The sequence below is a fragment of the Camelina sativa genome, chromosome 2, assembly GCF_030686135.1.
Source record: "Camelina sativa cultivar CO46 ecotype springtype chromosome 2, ASM3068613v1".
Lineage (NCBI taxonomy): Eukaryota > Viridiplantae > Streptophyta > Magnoliopsida > Brassicales > Brassicaceae > Camelina > Camelina sativa.
Window position 1 is genome coordinate 28946037 of NC_141881.1, and position 14097 is coordinate 28960133.

Consider the following 14097-nt stretch of genomic DNA (forward strand, 5'->3'; position numbering starts at 1 on the left):
TTACATCTATCAGATCCCACTATCTCCTATGTATAAATTTGGTTAGATGTTTGTTTTTCACTTTTGGTTTGTAAGGTTTTTACAACGTCCTTCTTACGTTATTGCTGAAATAGGATCAATATTAGGAATAAAAAGACTTTGCTACGCATTTATCACTATATGGAAAATTCAGTTAGATGCTGTAGGAGAGGATGCATCTTTCTTCAAACTTATCAAAACGTATTGCAGTTTACTTGGTTTGCTCAGTACCCATCTTCAATGATTCATAATAATACTTAGATTTAATGTACTACAAATTAAAAATAGCTAGTTGAATAATTAATTCCGTTATATCAAATCATTTACTTTCATCAAATGTTATGACTGGTTCACCAGGTTATGGTATGGTATATTCACGACAGGACAACCGATACGATGACAACTGGTACGAATTCTTTTTATCCAAAACATACGAATAATAGAATCGATCGGCAACACGTTGACAAAAAAAAAAAAAATGATAATACTGATGAACCACTTTTATAACGAATTAGAGTATTTTGTAATTTGAGGATTATAAGAAATCGTACATAATATCTAAGGTTAATTAGTTAAGTAATAAAAGGTAGTTGGAGCGTTGGCTTTTGTGGAACTATAATAACTTACGTGTCTTTAAATGGCGGCTGGCTAGCTACTCTCGAAGGCTACGTTTCTTTTAACCATATTCTCTATTTTCCTTAGTTAATACTTCACAATATAAGATGTTTTCAAGTTTCTATACAATTTTTAGATTAATTTACTATTTTATATTATGTAGTATTGTTTCTGATTGATTGAACTCACTTAAAAGTAAAGACTTCTTAATCTACGTATTTAAGTTACCATATACTATATTTTGAAACGAAAATAGTATTACTTAAATACGATATCCTAAATTTTTTTCCAATATAATCTATTTGATAAAACATTATATACTCTGAAAAGTATCTTTGGTGGCCGTGGGCAACATTGGTACATCTCATTCGCAGGAACTTAAGAAGAAAAGATCGATTTTTCGTTTAGAACTAGTGTTTATCTTTTGGACTTTATTGTTATTGCCTCTGTTCTTAGTTGTTTGGTTTCGACCTACTTCGTTTTGGCTTTCAATCTTTCTGTTGTGTAGTTTTAGCTGACTCCAGGACTTATCCTTTGTCCGCCGGCCTAGCTTCCCTTGTTTGGGCTTAGACTCTGGGGATATATCGTTTTTCCGCCGGCAAAGTTGTATTTCTACCACTTCCAACAAGGGTTACTGCTAAAACACCGCTTACTTTTCAAAGACAAACTGCTCCTAAACCAAGCCTGAACACGTTTCCAGTTGTTGATCGACGCGTGTCGTGATCACCAGCATAGTCGGCGTCGTAACATTTCAAGTATTATCAATATAACATTAGATGACAAAAAAAAAAAGTATCTTATTTTATATTTGTGATACTTTAATTGAAATTATAGATTTGGTGTAGTATTAATTAAATTGATTGGTCAACTATAACAATATCTAAAATAAACAAATAAATAGTATTTTCAATATCTTAACTAGTACTAAAAGAGGAGTTCAGAGATATTATGAAAATTACTCGAATCTAAAAACTCCATTACATGTCACCTTGTCATCTCTGCGACTCTACCATTCATTTTGTTACACTTGTGAAGATTTTATTTATAGTTTTTAATATTCTATATTTTTTTCTTTCTACCTTTTTTGCTAAATTTTTTGGCATATAAAATGTTATTCACTATTATCTAAATTTCGAATCTACTTTTTTTTTTTTTTCGTAGTTTAACTTTTTTTTTAATATTTTAGGAAATTGCTATTAGGCTACATGTCCTAAGCTGTTTAGTTTTAAAACGCCACCTATATAGGTTTTTTAATGACATACATTTAATTTTATACAATGACATAAAAATCCATTTATTAATATATATAAAATAAAAATATATATTCAAATCAGTGATAAGGATGCTTTTTTTTTTTTTTTTTTGGGAAACTGATAAGGATGATATGACTTGGAGGAATAGGTTAAAAGAAAGTGCAAACATCTCCTTTAGTGAGTCACAACCGTTGACCTGCACCACAAGCATAAAGAGACCAAGTCTCTAACCCAACCAACACAACACAACACCCCTAGACCAAAAGACGAAACTACCCTCACTTCTCTTCCCAATATAAAACAACTCAAAACGCATGTCAAATAAATACATAACTCAATTTCCCATTCCTTATCGAAAGAGAGAAAAACTCGAAGCGTTTTATACTTTTGTCTTTAATATAGAAGAAACTAAAAAGGCATGAGAGGTTCAAGAACAGGTTCTTCAGACATGAGCGCTTGGTGTTCTGCTGTTGTGTTGCTGTCTTTAATACTTTTGTTATCTGTTCGTGAGAACAACGCTTCTAACTCGATCAGAGGGTCTCAATTCTCAGAGAAACCTTGCGAAGAGATTTACGTCGTCGGAGAAGGTGAGACGCTTCATACCATCGGAGATAAATGCGGTGACCCGTTTATAGTGGAGCGAAACCCTCATATCCATGATCCGGATGATGTCTTTCCGGGTCTTGTCCTCAAAATCGCACCTTTTTACTTCTCCAGAAAATTCTAAGACGTAACCAAAAAGAAAAAAAGTTTGTTGTTTTTTTTTTTTCTCTTTTAATTTTGTTTTAAGCATACTTTTTCCTATGTACATATATACTAAAGGATTCCATAATAAATACAGAGTTTTCAAAGAAACAGAGCAAAAACAGAGTATTTGTTTTAGGTATACAAAGTAAAGTAGTATGGATACGTTTCACGCTTTGAGTTGAAAAATTGATAGTATAAAATAAAAATTAGTTGCTGAATTTATGCAATAACGAAACGCCAAGTTTCATTCAAAAAAAAAAAGTATAACGAAACGCCAAGTTAGAAAAAAGACCAACTGACTTTGGACTACCGTAATTTTAAAAGAGTATCTTTGGTTATTTGATAAACTCTGATTTACGCCTAAGAAAATCTTGAATAAATAAAAAAGGATATGAATTTGATTTATATATACTGTACGAATATTTAATGATAATACTCTAACTAGGTAAACAAGTGCGGATAAATTGAATTCAAATAAAATTATTACGAATAAAATTATTATTTGAGATCTAAGATTCGTTTGTATAAAACAAAATATGTAACTAATTTTTATTATTATTTAAATTTGTGACTATTTTATGTAAAAATACATTTTACCCGTGAAATATTTGAATGTAGAAAAGAATCTTAACGTGGTGGAAAAATTTGTATGAACTTTATTTTAATAAAATATGAATAATTATCATTTTAAAAAAATAATTTGTTGTTTTTAAAAAAATAGTAATATAGTTTCAAATTAAATGGGTACAAATAGTTTTAATTTATGTAATGAATTTTGATATAAATCTATAGTGACATAGATGTAATTAGTATAATTAATAAAAGTTATTTGCTAAAATATGCTTCGAGCTCTCTGGCGACGACACATCAGCATTTTTTCAAGAATGCTTCTCTTTTAATTTATAGGGGATTGACCAAGAACGGAAGAGTAGCATAAATTAACAAGAAGAGAGCTCCAATTGATAAAACTAAGTTGTGTACGAGCTGTATCCTGTATGTACATCTTTTAAAGGGTTTAAACAAAAACTCGATGAAAAGTTTCTCAAATCCATGCCCATTCGCAATCCATAATCAGCTGAACGGCGATTACTTTCGAGCCCCGTAAGCCACATTTACTTGTGATGTGGATCGTACTTAGTTATGGCGTATAAACCCTGAACTAACATGTTTCCAAATTCCTAGTTTTTAAGATTCAACATGCGCATTCCCTCTCTTGATACATTAATTGGGATTTACGGTAAATTTACAAAATTATCTTTCTTAGTAGTCAATAGAGTCAAGCTTTCGAAATTTGCAATAAATACATAATTACCAAAACTATCTCCAACTATAATTTTTGTTTTTTTTTTTTTTTCCTACGTTTTGCAATAAATTAGTTTGCAGAAACTAATAAACTACACATCTAGACTAATTATGTCGTCATCTCCAAAAACCACTGCTTCTAATTTCAAATACAAAATTTCCAATTAAAAGTTTTTAAAAACAGTATTACTGCGCATGTCGACATTATTCACAAAAAATTACACAAATTCCATATCTTTAGGGTCAAAGGAAAATTCAATATCTCTAAAACCCTCTGTAAACGAGAATCTCTTATATATAAGCAACGCGAATTGTTCACTGTTACAAACTCACGATCAAAGCCATCAAGGAAGAAAAAGAAAAAACCAAAACCCTAACTTTTTTCAAAAGCCAACGATGGGTAGATTCCAAAAAACCCTAATTTCTGCTTTCGTTCTCTACTTGGTTATTCTACCTCTTCTAGTCTCAGCTGCAGAGGAAGAAAACGAATGTGGCGGATCCAAAGGTGGTGACGACTCTGCTGCGGCAAAAGCATCAGTTCGTAATTACAAGATCATAGCTTTTTTCTCAATCCTATTTGCCGGAATAATTGGCGTCTGTTTACCTATTTTTGGCCTCAAGTCAGAGAGCGATTTCTTCATGTATGTGAAAGCATTCGCCGCGGGTGTAATCCTAGCCACCGGTTTTGTCCACATTCTTCCTGATGCTACCGAGAGTCTCACTAGTCCGTGCCTTGGAGAAGAGCCACCGTGGGGTGATTTTCCGATGACGGGGCTTGTTGCTATGTCTGCTGCGATCTTGACAATGTTGATTGAGTCCTTTGCTTCAGGTTATTTCAACAGATCTCGGTTGGAGAATGAGGGTAAGACTTTGCCGGTGAGTACAGGCGGGGATATGGAGGAACATTCTCATGCTGCCTCTGCTCATACTCATGCCTCACAAGGACATTCACATGGCTCTCTTCTTGTTCCCCTTGATGATCACACTAATATGAGGAAAAAGATTGTAACTCAAGTAAGTAAAAGGACAAAACCCAAACCTTTTTTTTCTTCTGTTATAATTAAATTCTTGAATATGTTTTAGAAAATCTGTTTTAGTATTGACTCTGTTTTTCATATGGTGATAGATATTGGAATTAGGTATTGTGGTTCACTCAGTGATAATAGGAGTATCTCTGGGAGTATCTCCAAGTGAAAGCACAATAAAGCCTCTCATAGCTGCAATTACCTTCCATCAATTGTTTGAAGGTTTTGGTCTTGGTGGTTGCATCTCTGAGGTAATCTTAAATTCATTTTTTTTTTTACTTTCATATGATTATATCAGCTGAGGAGATAAAACTTACACATTTCTGTGTATGCAGGCAAAGTTTGAAGCAAAGAAAATTTGGGTTATGTTGTTGTTCTTCTCACTCACGGCACCAGTAGGGATCGGAATTGGTATTGGAGTGTCAGAGATTTACAATGAGAATAGTCCAATGGCCCTAAAAGTGTCTGGTTTTCTTAACGCTGCAGCTGCTGGAATCTTGATTTACATGGCCCTTGTTGATTTGGTAGCTCCACTTTTCATGAACCACAAAGCTCAGAGTAGTATGAAGATACAAGTATTTTGTAGCTTATCTCTTGTTGTTGGTGCTGGTTTGATGTCGCTTATAGCTTTGTGGGCTTGAATAAGTTTTAGTGTGTGTTTTTTTCAGTATTTTTTCAGATTTTGTAGAACAAAGAAATAGTATTTGGATTTTTGATTAAAAACTCAGTCAATTCGTGGCAAGATACTATCAGCTCTTGACTAAGTTATGAGGTTAGAATGTAAATAAATAAAATCCTAAGTCTAATGGTGCCTCATAAAGTAGAGCGAAACTTTGACCATTTTGTGGGACAACAGCAAATGACTCCCCAACCTGCAAAAACTGGAAGTAAGAAAGAGATTTGTCAACAAGCTACTCAAAAATTGGATAATTTGTAATGAATATGACTCTCACAAGTCACAACTTTGGCTCTTCATAAAAGCATAAACCAAAAAGAGATCAAATTCTCATCAAAACGATCCGTTTTCATCTTCTGGATATTCATGGAATAACCCCTTCATACAGGATATGCCATTTTACAAGTTTTTATTCCAATTCTTCCACTTCCGTAATCACCAGTATACATTTTAAATATCTTGAGACAACCAAAAAAAAAGCCTAGATTCTTTTATTTTTCGTTATGAAAATATCATGCTAGCATATCCTGTAAAATGCTTCGTTAGTAGAGACATGCCTTTGAACTTGGGTGGGTAAAAAACATATTTGGTTGATTTCTTCCACTTCCATAAGCAGTCTACATACTCTTTTAATTATATTGAGACAATAAAAGGACTAGATTCGTTGCTTTTTCATGGAAAAAATCATTCTAGTGCTCGCCGCATATGAAAACATGAAAGTGTGTGTAGATGTATAATACATATGCAAAGTAAAATGCTTCATTAGTAGAGACATACACGCTTTCGAACCTGGGTGGGTATTAAAAAAAAAACACATACACACACATCCTTGAATGGCTTCATTATGAAGCGAAATAATGAGAGAACAAGAGAAGCATCATCATAAAAAGGCAACACTTCAAAAAGAAACAAAAATGGAGATGGATATCCATGGGAATAACCCATTAAAGCATCTTCTTCTTTTTTTCTCAAATCACTCAAATGTCAAAAAGTCACCTTTATTATCAAAACTTGTATATATATAAACTGAGCCATGAGTCCATTAATAACCAACCAACCTTCTCTGAACGCAAAACACAAGATGGAGAAGGAGAAGTTATTACAATAAGCGGAGAAGTAATAGGGCATCTTTCTATTGGCAGGCGACTCTGTCGATTTGCCTTTGTTTTTTGTTTTGCATTGTTCTTTTGGCTATTGGCTATGTCACTTGCCAAAGGAGAGTTGCCCTGTCACTGCTTCCGCTTAAACACACAAATCCGAATCAGAGATTGATGAATCTATCATAGTAAGTTTTCACTTTGCTTTTATGCTTTACATTTTCACGTGGAAACACTTTGCATTTTTTGTTCTTCCGGTAAATATAAAATATACACAGATCGTTCATGGTTATTCTCTCTAGGCTACACACTCGTGGCTATTGCAGTAGTATGTTTATAGCATTTGTTTTTCACATTGAATCTTTGACATGAACTATTCATTCATCAAGGATCTAAACCATTGTTTTTTATGAAGTTAAACCCCCAATTTCGATCACGATTGTTTTGATCTATCTTGTTTCTTCAGTGCAGATATTGTATTAATGTTCCAAGAACGTACCAGTATCATCCCTATTGGATTAGCGTAGATAATATCCAGATGTAAACTGAGACGAACATGAACTGGTGAATGTCTCCGATCAGCAGTAATTTAGCTTGAAGCGTAAACGTTACGTTTAGTTGGAAACTCTCTTTGGGCTTTTGTTACAATCTTTTATCTAAATGGGCCTATGTTTTTTTCTTAATGCATATAGATAATGGGCCTTTTGGGCTTTACGTAATCAGAAATTGGATGGAGAAAAAACTTAAACTCAAATATTTCATACAACTGTTTGAGCGTCTCTCTTGAGCTAATGAAAAAAGAATAATTGAAACTAGGAACAGCGAATATTTCCAAAATGTTTCGAAAAAAAATTTCAAGATGTGTAAAGTATGACTTATCGCTCAACGAAATTATATACTAATTCTGTTGGGAAACAGTAAGTAATGGAGGAAGTGAAACGAATCAATGCAAGACACGTGAGAAAGCCCACTGACATGTATTGTACGATGATGTCGATGCCAACTTCGACGACACTGTTTCCTTATTGGCGTTCCACTTTTTCGATACTGTTTTCTCCATTACTTAAATAATAATAGCAAAAAATGGATTTTGATCACCAAAAACAAAATAGAAAAGAGGACAACAGTGTTATTTTCTTAAATCATAACCATTATTAATCCATTAAGATATTGACACGACCAGACTCTCCAGTTCCTCCTATATACTACTTTTTTTTCCTTTCTGTTAACGTCTCTGTTCACTAGGAACTACTACTAGTCATAATACAGATCTCATACCGTGGTCAAGAATTTCAAATTTCGGTTCTTTATTTCCAAACTATATGCATTTTACAAATTACAACTTCAACTTGTGTTGCTTCTGTAAACCTAAAGCTTCCGGATAATCCCTAAAGATTTTGCTCTAATGGCCATGATCCAAATTAGTATCAGCATGATGATGATAACATCAAAACCTTCCAGCCTCATCATGATTCTTAAAACCATCTTTCCTTTTTTTTTCCGGCTGGCATGTCTTTCCACGCAGTCTTGACACAAGTTGTCATGATCATGTCTATGATCTAAAATTTAGAAACATTGGTTTTATATGCTTTAATGCTTACAACATAATTTTGAGACAAAAAAAAAAATATGAAATATGATAGAAATGGGTTTGTGAGCAATATATTTTCGCTAGCTGTGAGCTTTGTCGAGAAATGGGTTTGTTATTAATAATTCTCTAAATTTTGATTCAATCACTAAACCTTTTAAACTAATTCCCACTAACCATATAATTATACATTTCTCTTGTAATGACGACATTGTTAGAAGTTCAAACCCAAAGAATTATTTTATTCATATTGCTCACATAGTCCATACTCCATCGCTCTTTCTCTCTCCCAAAATTTCCTATTTTAGAGGCGACTTTCCAAAATTTGTAGTTCTTTCTTTCCTCGTTCATTTTGCCAAAACAAGGTAAAGAATATGTTTATTCGTAGTCGTAGACCATAAGGCAGAAGCCACATCACATGAATCCTTTCCTAATGCTTAATATCTTTTTTATATTTTTAGGTTATATCTCGGACGGACATTATTATAATGCAACATTTTGAACCTGCCACGATTGTCTTTTTCTCAATTATTTATCAAAAAGTTGAAATACTATAATCGGTTCACCAGTTGTCCCAACAAAAAAAAGACTATAATCGGTTCACAAGTACAATTATTTGCTCTTTTCCCCCGTCGTTTTAAGCGCCGAATATTAATGTTCATATTTATGTTTAGTAGCTTGAGGGCGAAATATCGAATAAAAATACACTTTTAAGTTTAACTAATTAATGTAGTAACTATTTCCTTCAATTACCTTTATACTATAGTATGTAATCACAATATTTTTTGTTGAAATTTGATACACATAGATAACCAAGAAACATAATGCATTCAATAGTATCTAATTAAAACAATAGTCTCTTTTTTTGAACAACAAGACAATATTCTAAAGTAGCACTCATAACCTCCGGGGGCCAATCTCAGATTCTCAGTCCTATCGCGATTTTGGCGTCCCCATACTGTGGTTATAAGAAGAATTTCGAAAGAACAGAAGATCATAATGATCTTCTTATAACCGTTCCATAGTTCCATAGCAAACATTCCTCACAACGACAATGATAAATTGATAACGATGAACCATATATAGGTAATACTTTGAAGACAATTAACCCCAAAAAAAAAACAGATTTCTTAACTATATGTTAGGAAAAAAACAGTCACTAAGCAGTTTCGTGTAACTTCGTATTTTTCTTTTCTAACTATATCTTCTTGTAAACATTGTAAGGTAGTGAATAAGTTCAGAAGTAAAAAAATGGTTAATATCATATAATTTTGCTGACAAACATATCAATTGATATACTCCAATATGGAGTTCAGACATAGATGAAATAAAAATAAGAAATATCCTGTTTCTTGTTTTGGCATCTAATTATCCTTATGTATGTGGCGAGGAGCAGATATGGACACAAATTAGAAATATTCTACACATTACATTTTTATTATTATCAAGAACAAAAATTAAAAAAATAAGAATGGCATCATTTTATTGTGTGACCCATGACAAAAAGAAAAGAAATAAAAACTTGCCCCTTCCTTCTCTCACAGATCATTCTAGGGTTCCTGACAAAAAAACCAAATACCTTTTTCTCTTTCCATTTTTGTAGAATATCTATCAGCTCTTTCTTCTCCTCCCCAACCAAAGTCTCTTCTTTGTGTAATCCGTCCAAAAATCTTTCGCAATGATCTTTTCCTAATTAATTAAGAAGTTCTTGATTTAAACCTTGTACCCTCTCTTCACAAACGAGCTTATCTCTTCTTCAATTTTCTCTGCCGACATTTAATTACTCTCCCCTTTCTGGTGAGATCCCTCTCTATTTATCTCTCTTTTATGACTCTGGTTATTATGTTAACCGGTCAATGGCTGATTTAGGGTTTTAATCTTTACAGATCTTGTGGCAGAAAAAGGTCAAAAAAGAAGAAAAAATGGTGAGAGGAAAGATAGAGATGAAGAAAATAGAAAACGCGACGAGTAGACAAGTGACTTTCTCAAAAAGAAGAAATGGTTTGTTGAAGAAAGCTTATGAGCTCTCAGTGCTCTGTGATGCTCAAGTCTCCCTCATCATCTTCTCTCAGAGAGGAAGGCTTTATGAATTCTCTAGCTCTGAGTATGTGTTCTTAATTTTAATTTCTTCTTGATTCTTTTTATTAAATTTTTCTTTTACTTTTTCGTACTTTTTTTGGGGGGTTAATTAGGCTTTTAGGTCATGTGTTTGTGTCTGGTCTGATTTTTTTTTCTGAATCGTAATTGACTAAAGCAAACTTCTTAGATTTTGGTACTTGAGAGATTCGATCCTTGTCTGAATCCTAAAGATTTCTTTCTTCTCTTCCCCCTATTAATATAATTTCAATTTTCTATATTATCATATTATTTCATAATTAATTGGTTAGAAATCTAGACAAACTCTGATATATACCTGAACTTTCCATCCAAACTAAATAGTGAGAGTTTATATATTGATATATATGTGTGTCTAGGGTTTCCAAATTCTTGAAAGTATTAACAGAAAACAACATCGGAACTAGCTCTAAATAGGACTTAATTATACTATCATTTAGATAATTATTTGGTGTGATCCGTACCAAGTTGCACATATTTTTACCAATTTATTTGGTGATAAGATTAAAAAAAAAAGGTTTACTTTTTCGTGCCCCTAGTTAGGTTGTGTACTATCGTTTTTGGTTTTCGCCATGTCTTTATTTGGGCACTACTTTTGTAGCCATAGTAATTATACTTGCTCTTTCTTCGTTGATTCAGGTGTGCAGTGCATACATAGAACCCTGTCTATATATATATGCCTGGATATATACTTGTTTGTCACTACTAATATATACAGTATTCTATATTTATCAAAAAAGAAGCCAATCTAAGATTATAAAATGCATCCCACTTAATGTTTAACACATTTACATCTCTAAGCTGGTGCTATATATAGTCAATGTTGGATCGGCGTAGCTATAAAGTTGTGATATTTTTTTCTGTACTAATTGTATATATTTGTATATATCGTTGGTTTTGCAATTGGATTAATGGTAGATTCAATTATTTGATGTTAGGCAAATGAAATTGCCAAAAAAGTTGGAGAAAAAGGCATGGTAATTCATAGGGCATGGGTTTAAATAGTTACCTATAGAGATATTACCCGTCAGCTAAAAGATATTGTAGTACATTTTAGGACTAGTTAAGTCAAGTAACTTATAATTTTTTTCAGTCAAGTAAACTTTTCATATCTCGTCGCTGTAAAATGTACCTCTTATTTTAAATATAATAAATTTAGTTAGAGATTCAACAAAGAAATTACGAAGATAAGTACATGAATTCGAATCTGAAAAGATATATATGTCTATGTTTGATCAGTATGAAGAAGACGATCGAACGCTACCGCAAGTACACAAAAGATCATGAAACCAGCAATCACGACTCAGAAATTTACATACAGGTTTGTTACCAAACAATTTGATTTTTTTACTTGGTAAAAGTAAAATTTCATACTTAACTTTACATGCCGTTGATTCTTTGACTTTTCAACCAAGTCTTGAGAGATCAAAACTACACATTACAAAATAAATGATGCGGTTTTATATAATATGTTCAAAAGTCTATTAGAATCGATGGTCACATAGATTTTAGCAGTTTATAGTGGCCATATATACAACGATTACGTATTGATCTATTTTACTTCTCTTTTGCGTCCTATCATTTCAATTGTGGACGAAATGTAGCAATTAAAGCAAGAAGCAAGCCACATGATAACAAAGATTGACCTCCTTGAGGTTCACAAACGGTATATATCATGTCTTAATTATAAACTTTGTTTTCCTTTTCTTTTTGTTGCTAGCTATTCTAAATCTTGATTATTATAATTAATATTTTTAACATTTACGTTAATGTTTGTGTTTTATATAAACCCTTATTTATAGTTAAACTTTTTGACCAAAAAAATATTTATTAATAGACTTAATTTTGGACTTTTTGTTAGCATTTTAGGAAAATAGCTTAATAAAATTTGAAGCTTTAAAATAATTTTTTGTTTCCAGATGTTAAGGTAAATATAATCAAAGACCAAACTATAGTAACATTAGTAATGTATTTGTTAGTGATTTCCTCTTTAACAGTTTATTGAAAACTCAATATTTTTTACTACGTACTTTATTAGCATGTTTTCCGATTACTCTAAATTTATTCAAGAGATAGTATCGAAAAGAATCTTATTACGCTCTGCATGATGAATTCTCGGACGATGAATCCAAAAATCTATCTTTGATCTCAGATATGTGAACAATTTTGGAGATTTTACAAAATTAGTTATGAATTCTCTTTTGCGTTTGTATATATAGGAAGCTGTTGGGACAAGGAATTGCTTCTTGTTCTCTAGAAGACCTTCAGGAAATCGATAGTCAACTCCAAAAAAGTCTAGGCAAGGTGCGAGCAAGAAAGGTATATATATACTTCATCACTATATATTACTAAGATGATATAAGGTAAATATGCAATATACATGATGACAATAATTATAATATCCATCTCAATCATCTAGTTATGTATAGTACTCATTTAGATAAGAACCTACAAAACGAATTTTTTAACGATTAAGTGACAATCAATATACGATAACATTGATCAAGACATGTCTGTATTTTATATATTAGTGTTGTTATCATGGTACTGAGAAAAGGTTGTAAAAATGTTTTATATATAGGCTCAGTTGTTCAAGGAGCAGGTGGAGAATCTAAAAGCAAAGGTTTGATATATATTTTTAAAGTTTAACATATAGTATATGGTACATGTATATATATTTAATTAGCTTTGTATAAAATGGCGAGAGACTGTCGGTTTTAATATTTCAGGAGAAACAATTGTTAGAAGAGAACGTCAAATTACATCAAAAGGTGATCCATCTTTCTTTCTATTTTACATATTTAATATATACCTTTATACTCACATAATTAGAAATATATATATACATACGGATACTAGTTCACCCTGAAAATTACATATGTAATGAATTGCTAATGTTTTAATATGCTGAAAATATTACCAAAAGACCTCTTATTGGGTTTACTGATTGATAGTTTAAATGATAAATTCAATATTTTAATATAGATCAATATCACACGGGTTTGTTCGTTAAAATTTGGATCTAGTTCTTTTCTTATGAAATATATCATTAGTTTTACGGATTTCAAAGTAAGAATGTGTTTGTTTATTTTGTTTCGTCTACAATTTTTTGGAATAAAAAAGAAAGAAAACAGTACGCATAATCTAGATGTCATTTTATCCTTTTCCCTAGAGATAAAAATCATATATTTTGTGGTTGATGAAATTGCAATCTATCTATGTTTATGAACAGAATGTTATAGATACATGGAGAGGATCGAATGAACACCAAGAGAAATACAGAGTTATAGATCTGAATTTGGATGTTCAAACTGATTTATTCATCGGTTTGCCAGATAGAAACTGCTAGTAACATTTTATTTTTATGTTTATTTATTTATCATGAAATTTGCAAAATCATTCAATAAATTGTGCCATAATGATTTGGGATAATATCTCTCTTTAGTATAGTTGTTGTAATTCTAGTCCTTACATATAATTAAAGAGAGTAGTATGTATCTATACATTCAAAATCCTTCAGCTAATTGTGAGGTATGATATTATATAACTCGAAGCTCATATTCGTACTTGGAATGTCTGGTCATCATCCAAGATCCAAAAGACCAAAACCAATTCTATTAGGCCGAAGGTTTTATTAACATCTCAACTATTCGCACTTGTT

General features: G+C 31.9%; 3 protein-coding genes across 6 annotated transcripts; all 3 read left to right on the forward strand.

Annotated features, from left to right (window-relative positions):
• Positions 1–2219: 2219 nt before the first annotated feature.
• LOC104739594 (uncharacterized) lies at positions 2220–2741 on the forward strand. Its single transcript, XM_010460008.3, has one exon. The coding sequence runs from the start codon at positions 2305–2307 to the stop codon at positions 2611–2613; it is 309 nt and encodes a 102-aa protein (XP_010458310.2). The 5' UTR covers positions 2220–2304; the 3' UTR covers positions 2614–2741.
• A 1513-nt stretch (positions 2742–4254) lies between these two features.
• On the forward strand, positions 4255–5697 carry LOC104739601 (putative zinc transporter 12). Its single transcript, XM_087478473.1, has 3 exons — positions 4255–4949; positions 5062–5211; positions 5296–5697. Exons 1-3 carry the CDS (start codon positions 4332–4334, stop codon positions 5599–5601), a joined length of 1074 nt encoding a protein of 357 aa, XP_087334599.1. The 5' UTR covers positions 4255–4331; the 3' UTR covers positions 5602–5697.
• A 4067-nt stretch (positions 5698–9764) lies between these two features.
• Positions 9765–13983, forward strand: LOC104739611 (MADS-box protein AGL42). Of its 4 annotated transcripts, none has more exons than XM_010460032.3 (8): positions 9765–10118; positions 10208–10425; positions 11676–11757; positions 12041–12102; positions 12656–12755; positions 13018–13059; positions 13166–13207; positions 13669–13983. In XM_010460032.3, exons 2-8 carry the CDS (start codon positions 10244–10246, stop codon positions 13783–13785), a joined length of 627 nt encoding a protein of 208 aa, XP_010458334.1. In that variant the 5' UTR covers positions 9765–10118; positions 10208–10243; the 3' UTR covers positions 13786–13983. The 4 variants fall into 4 exon arrangements, 3 of the variants coding, with proteins under 3 accessions (XP_010458334.1, XP_010458343.1, XP_087329185.1); XM_010460041.3 differs by having other exon boundaries at positions 9789–10118; positions 10220–10425; XR_015571422.1 differs by lacking the exon at positions 12041–12102.
• Positions 13984–14097: the final 114 nt, after the last annotated feature.